General features: G+C 32.6%; 1 protein-coding gene across 1 annotated transcript in view; it reads left to right on the forward strand.

Annotated features, from left to right (window-relative positions):
- Positions 1–7,889, forward strand: part of DACH1 (dachshund family transcription factor 1) — a 384,876-nt gene that overhangs the window by 194,980 nt on the left and 182,007 nt on the right. The window contains 1 exon segment of the mRNA XM_080561250.1: positions 3–164. Coding sequence (XP_080417376.1) covers positions 3–164 — 162 coding nt within the window.

The following is a 7,889-nucleotide window of genomic DNA, read 5'->3' on the forward strand; positions in this document are numbered from 1 at the left end:
AGGCCTGACAGCAGCAGCTGCAGCAGCAGCAGCTGCCACCAATGCTGCCATAGCAGAAGCAATGAAAGTGAAAAAAATTAAATTGGAAGCTATGTCCAACTATCATGCAAATAACAACCAGCATGGAGCAGACTCTGAAAATGGAGATCTGAATTCAAGTGTCGGTAAGTTTCAGACACATCATTATACAATGTAACACTCTGATGGTGTTTTATTAAAATGGTGATTCTTCTAGACTTCCTTCTGAAGTTTTTGATTTGATGTAAAATGTTGCATATTTGTTTTCCTTTTCTTACTGTTTTTAGTTTTGTTTTGTGTATGACCTTTACACCAGCATTAAGTGTTACTATTACAAAAAAAAAACAACATTATTTCCTTTGCAGGTTACTTTTGCAGACTCCAGTTAATATTTTCCATGAAAGAAAGTGGTTTGATTGCTTAGAGTTCATTTTTCAAAGTACAGGTGGGGTGACAGATGATGGTGTCAAAGTGAAATTTAACAATGTCTGCTGCTCAGTGTGCTGGGTATCGACTTCAGGTAATTCAGAAAACAAGCTCGAAATGAAAATAGTTCATACTTTCATGTGCCCTGTGACAAAAGGAAAACATACATACACAATAAATTATTGCCATGCTCTGCAGTTCCTGTCATATTTTATTTTAATAAACACATTCTTTAAATGTAGTTAACAGATTTTTCCATTTCTTAAGCAACCATCAGCAACTCATGTTCTTTCTCAAACAGAATTGTTTTGGTATACTTTATTCATTTGTTTGGATGATTTGTTTTGCTAAAGCATACTTCAAAGCTAGAGTAACTTTTTGTTGTTGTTGATTAAATCTTTAATCATCTGTGTGTGTCTGCTGTAAAATGTTTTGTTATGCCATTTCATTGTATTGCTTCCTTTTATCATGTTGAGACAGTATTAACTCAGCAACAGAAATTCAATGACAAAGAGGTATGTTCAGAAAACTGCAGACAAAATTGGTGTTTGTTGGAATAAAATGGCATAAGATAAGGATTTTTGTTTTTATTTTGGGCTCTTTATTTATGTTTAATTTTTCATATTGTAAATGTATTTGAAATGAGTCTTAAATAGTTATGTACTAGCCTTAACATAAATAAATATGTTTGTGAACCACAGCTCTAGGAGCATCTGGGAGCATCGGTAGGCTGTTATTTATAAGTAATATGGACTACAGTTCAAAGAACCAGTTCATCTAGACACATTATTTTAAATAACAACAACATGTATGCATAACTGCATAAGGTGACAATCCGATTTTTTGTTTTTCTTAAAAGCTTTTTAAAAAATGCTTTTGTAAAGAAAACTGTCTTAAGTTATTGTGATAGTACTTGAATACCAACACATGCATTCAGTAGAATATTAGTGGAAAAATTGTGAGGACAACAGTGGGTAAAGAGGAGGTGTCTTTGAAATCTGAGTGGAAGAGATGATAGGTACAAGTAAAATGGAAGGACAAGGTGGCCCCTAAGATGCTGAAAAAAGAGTGAAGTATTAAAGTGTAAATACAAAGAAAAAAAAAGTATAAATACAAAAAAAAATGTAAATACAAAATATGAGGATGAGGAGTCTGAACTCAAATCTAATTTAGGTGCATGCATAGTGCATGCATTATGTGAAACAAAGTGTTCACATATTGAATTAGAGAACTAATATTCTTATTGGCTGTTCTGACAAACTACTTGTATATCTATGGAAATGGAAAAGTTAACAAATAATCAACATGTAGACCACATGAAGTATTTGCAGGATTTGTGGAAGGAATAGCTGAATTTCATCTGAAATCCATCTTAAAATAATTGTTTGAGACAAAATTTATATGGTTAATCTGCTCATACACAGTTTAATCATTTTGCCTGATTGAGAAGATATATTCAAGCTATTTTAGTAGAGTAAAGTAACATTATTTATCGTCAAAATTTCCTCTCAGCACCTTAACTTAATTGTTAACTTCAGTTGTTTTCCCAGTTTAACTGAATGAAGAATTGAGTTCATTTTGTTCAGAAAAAAATAATGGCCTCAGTTGTTTTTATTCTATGAGAAATGTCTCTGGAAATACAGTCTGCTTGTTTGTTCACAGCTTTGAATTATACTTTTTCTATGGAAGTTTTCTCAAAAATTACTTTCATTTATTTGTTTCTTTTATAGTGGGTCCTATATAGTGTCCAGCGTCATTTATGCCTATGCCTAATCAGAGAAGTGGTTGCTAGTAATAATCATACCAGTGTATTATTAGATTCACTAAGAATTAACTCTCTATTTGTCAATTGCATTGCTGAAAACCAGCATATTGTATTATCCTGACAAAAACCATATTTCAAAAATGTTGTTTGGTAATAGGTATGTGCATGTTTTCTTGTTGTTGTTTCATTTTTTTGTTTTTGTTTGTTTTGTGGGGTTATTTTTCTTTTTTTTTCCAATTTTTTTTTCCAAATAAATATTATTAAGACCATATATCATTAACAATTTTACCTATGGCCTGTTAAGCATGAATTTAGAACATTAAAATGATGAATGTTGACAGGAGGAAGGGACAAAACAGGAGAAAATAATCTGATTTTTGTTTATATTTTAAATTATGTTATGTGTCTAACCAAACTGGAGAAAAACAAACAAATAAAAAACAGTCTAAGAGCTTTATCTACATGTTAGCCCACATGTAACAGGCGCTATGGTACGGTAATGTACATGGGTTGAGCGTACCTTATTCTTGGGCTTTTTTAATGTCTATGTTAAGGAAGAAAAATAAAATATAAGCTCCTTATATTGTCAGGTTTACTTCTGAATTGTCTTGCTTTTTAGTTTTAATCAGATGTTTAATGTGACTTACAGAAGTCATTTATGTAGATGAACATTGTATAATTATACAGAGCACTACACAAATTTATTAACTTGGTCCTTTGAAGCAATGACCAAAAGGTTAGTGAGTGAAGGGAGTTGAAGGAAGTCAATGATACTAATAAGTAATTATTTTATATCTCTCAGTTTTGCATGGTAACCTTGAGCTTGCATCCTCCCACCAGCATTATCATTTCAGAAGGAGAAAAGAGAAAGAGAGAAAGAGAGAGAGAGAGAGAGAGAGAGAGAGAAAGAAAGAAAGAAAAAGAAAGAAAGAAAGAAAGAAAAAGAAAAAATAAATTACAGAGGAATTGGAGTGAGGTATTAGCACACTGAGTAAAATATATGGCTGCAACGCCTTTCTCCCCCATCCACAATCAATTGGATTCTTTTAGTTTAATATTTACTTGCTAAGATGAGATGCTAGTCTGCATGGTGATAAACAGCCTGCTACTGGCATCTGAAGGTGACCTGTCAGTTCATATGGACAAATCTCCTGCTTACTGAAATGTACAAAATAAATCATTAAAGCAGGCAGGTGCTCATTCCCAGATTTAAATCACCATAGATTTATGATTTGAATTAATGCTTCATTTGGTCATAGAAATAGATGCTGAGACAAATGATATGCAGTGGTTGGGGCTTCCATACTGTAGCCATCCTAATATTGATTACTGCGATGTCTTTGCAATCTCTTGTTTATATCAAGTACTGTCTTGTGACAGCTTGGCTGATATGAGCTACATTGCAGATAAGAAGGAAAAATGTCCTTTTTTTTTTTTTTTAGTGGCAATTCTATATACAACATTCAGGACAGATAAATTACTGTTTTCTCATTTAAAAAACTGAATTCCATATGGCAGCAAACAAAATGCATTGTCTCTAAGATCATGCCGTGTTTTTGTTTTTGTTTTAATTGCAGAGTTAAAGGAAAGAGAGTGACAAGGTCAAACATTAAATTTCATTGAAGAGGTTCTGCTCTTTGTCGTATCAACATCTTATGATGTTATTAGGATCAGTCACATATTTACCGCCTGATACTCTGAAGTTATGGATAGGTAGAGCACCTCAATTATTTCATTGCTGTTAAGTACTTACTACCTTTCTATCATACTTCATTAATCTGCAGCAACAAATGATAGAAGCCTTTAAAAGTAAATGTGTTTAAAGATACTTCTGTGAGCTAGGCTTTGCTATCTATAACTTGGTAGGAAGTAAAGAACAGTCCCTATACTTTTGCTTCCCAAACATTTTATATAATGAATAAACTATGCATACAGTTTAGAGAATACTCAAAGGATTTGTAAAGACCTTTGCCACTTGCTGAAATCTGACTCATAAAACTCGTAAACAACTATCAACAATAGTAAATTATTTGCTTAGTAGGAAATGAGTTCATATCTATTCAAAATGTGATCTCAAAACAGATGTCCCAAGAAAATGTCATTGTTTAAATTACATTCATACAAAAAAATGCTATTATTTCTTCAAGGAAGTGAAGCAATCATGAAGACTTTGGTGTTCTTGGTTTCTAAACACAGTTAGGAAGTACAAGGCAATATCTTACACTTGGCTAGCATGTTAATCCATAAACAACCACAAAATGTGTTGAAAATTAAGAAGTTTTATTGGCAGGTTGGGTTTTCTATTCATCTACATTGCCTTGCAATATATAAAATTATGAGACAAATCTAAGATTTCCTGCATTGTGTTGTTCAAAAATAATGATGGTTGCTTGCATTCTTTTTTTTTTTTTTTTTTTAAAATCCAGAATCAGAGATAAAATGATTTAGGTTAAATTATTTTTCTCTAGTGACCTTGCCCAATAATAGAACAGTACAACATGCAGTCATTTCCTTTTTCTAAACACACTTGTCTATTTTGAAGGAAAGAATTACTTTTATGGTTTCAGGAAAAAGTCTTGGAGACCTTGAAAAAGCAAATAAAAGGAAACAGAGAATGCAGGCCACTGAGCACAGCTCTGCAGTTGCACATCTGATTCTCTGCCTTGGCAATGTTAATGAACCTCAAATCCTCCCTATAATTAGATGAGGGAATTGCTTATATTTTCAAACAGATGATGCTGCTATAATGAAACGATTGACAGGGAACTTAAGAGTGTCTACAGTAGTCATTTAGTTTCCGTATTCCGCCCCCCCCTCTTTTTTTTTTTTTTAATGTAAAAAGAAGGTTGGCTGCAGATACAGGTCCTGCGAGAGGTAGTAATTTACACAGAATGCTGTGACAGGTGTCTTTGTACAGCACAGAAATAAAATGGAAGAGAGAGGAATAATGGGCAGGTACAGCAATTTTTGGGGAGGGGGTGTCCTGGGTTCTTTAAAAGGGGCCGAGACTCAAGAGATGGATCCGGATTGAGTGCACAGCTGTAACTGCTGATGAGCTAATTGCTCCTTATCTCTCAGTCCCATTCATCTTCATTTTTTACCAATTACTGAGAATTATCTGTGTTCTCAGTTGGATATGAGAGTTAATCCTTTTTGGTTAAGCTGGCAGTACTGTGAGCAGATTCCAAATCATAGGGTGAAAAAGCCAGAGCAAGCTTGTTCTAAAATTCTCTCCAGTTCAATGACAGTATCACTAGTTCATAAGAATTTTTCTATTGTTTAACAGATTGAACACTGATTTTATTTTGTTTTTATACTTCAGTGCATTTATTAATGTATTTTTCTGTTAGCATAAACTGATCATGTATTCACATACACTAGTTGGATGGATGTCCTCCTTTTCTAAAAATACTCTGTTGCAAAAATGAAAATAAAATAAACTTCAGACTGAAAATATGATTTCCAGTATTACAGTGTTTAGTATATGACATAGTTCATTTAAAGACAAGACTATAGTTGTAACTGACAACATGGGATATAAGACAAATGCTTGTCAGTAACATTTATCTACTTCTGTAAACTCTGAGATCTTTGGATGAAAAGTATTGTCTAGGTGCTAGCCAAGGAATAATTATACAGCCTTAAGGACAAATATGGTATGTTGAACACATTGCTTTTCATGCTAAAGGAATGTCTTCATAAAACTTTGGTAAAAACAGATCTTTAGCTATAGTCAAGTCACTAAACTTTGTTTTGGAATTTTACTTATCTTCATGATACCATGCGAAAAAGTCTTGAATTTCATGGCTAAGATATAATGCTGGTCTGGCAAGTGAGAATGTAAATGGAGTTCATAATTTTGCAGGATCTGCTTCCCTAGCCTTTAATTGTGATTGTTAAATTTGCTAAACAAGGCAATGAATTGGATGTTATGATCTGAACACCAGTTAGTAAATTAACAGAATTATTAGCAAAGATTCAATATTTCCTGTTGAACAGTCAGATAGGTTTTAACGATGAGTCTCTCATCTAGATTAAATGTTCACTGTGGGATTCATTTAAACAAATGTATACATTTGCATCTTAGTTACCTGAAATTCCCCTTAGACTCAACAGACAAAAATAAGTAGTTGTAGGGGTGATCCATCTCATCCTAAAGTAGATGGCAAACATGAGATCAGATAAACTAGTTTGTACATTAAAAGTGCTTAGTCTTGCATCTACTGAGTTGTAGTTATGTAAGGAATGAATGAATCACAAAGTGCATATGATTAAGATATTTTGGAATAAGATTTGAATGAGTTAACAGGTCCTTTGCAAGACAGTGGTACAGTAATGACAAAATAGGACCTAAGACAAGGCAAAATGAAAAAGAAAAAAACCCTACTCAACAGAAATCTCAGGTGAATTTAGGTATTCACACACAAAAACTATTCAGAAATATACTTTCAAGTTTGTTCTGATTGTACAAGCATATCACTTCTAAAAAGAGTGATTTTTATCTATGCAAGACCTACTGGGAGAGCAGACTTCTAAAACCACAGAAGTAAAAGCTTAGTGCATGACATTTGTGCTTTGGGTCTGCTATGAAGCTGTACGAAGTTCATGGAAAAATCTAAATGATTAAGTCTATCTCGTCAGTAAGGTTAAAAAAAAAAAAAAGCTATTTATGGTGCTCAATCACATTTACTTTATTTCCTGTTCTATGAAAGATAATCCTAATTGGATAAAAAGTTGGATAATTTAATTTTCTATTTGATTTTTTTTTTATATACATGCTTTATTCTTATGGCCATTTTCCTTTTGATAGTGTCTTGTGTGGAAATAATGAATTTACTAAGCTTTTATTCAGTTTTGTTTCATCATTATTTATCGTCAGTAAATATACTTAAACATGATACTGTGAAGGTGCTATATTAAGAAATGTAATCTTAATACACGCTGTATTTTGCTAAGTAGTTATGATAGTCTATAGGATCATCTTTCATGAATATTAACTAGAAGCTACATTTTAAGGAGAAAACTTTAAACTTTTTAATTATTATCCCAATTTCAAAAACTAATGTCTGTTCTGGAATATGTGACAAATTCACATATCTCTTGAATTATTCTTGAATTGAATTATCATGAAAGTATGCATCTTTCCTGTGTTATAAACATGTAAATATGCTACATCATACAGCAAAAATATTTTAATTAACATCTCTAACATGAGTTTTCATAAAAGTATTAATCCTCCTTATAGACATGTAAATATGCTACATTATACATCAAAACTATTTTCTACATAAATAGGTATACTTTGAAGAAGTATATAATTATTGTATTCATTCACACATAGCACAAAGTACCAAAATAGGCTTCCTTCATGTTTTTAATAAAATCTGGGGGATTAAAGATGTGTGTCCTTTCTTACAGCAGTGTGTTGTAATGACATGAACTACGTAGTATCTCATTTTGGGCTTAAAGGTAATTTGATAAAGATAAATCCTGGAGAGTTTAGTTTAATCAGGAAATCCAGGAAAAAAAATAAAAACAAAGTCCCCTTTCTAGAGACTGAGGCTGTATTCGCACACGTACAATGTATACCTTTGTGGAGGTACCTACTGCGGTGTCTGTGTTCAAGGGAGTGTTGAGTTTTTTGGAGTATCTTCTGGTAATGGGGAAAGGCAACCTCCAA

This window comes from Anser brachyrhynchus (assembly GCF_964034855.1).
Source record: "Anser brachyrhynchus genome assembly, chromosome: 1".
NCBI classification, from domain to species: Eukaryota; Metazoa; Chordata; class Aves; order Anseriformes; family Anatidae; genus Anser; species Anser brachyrhynchus.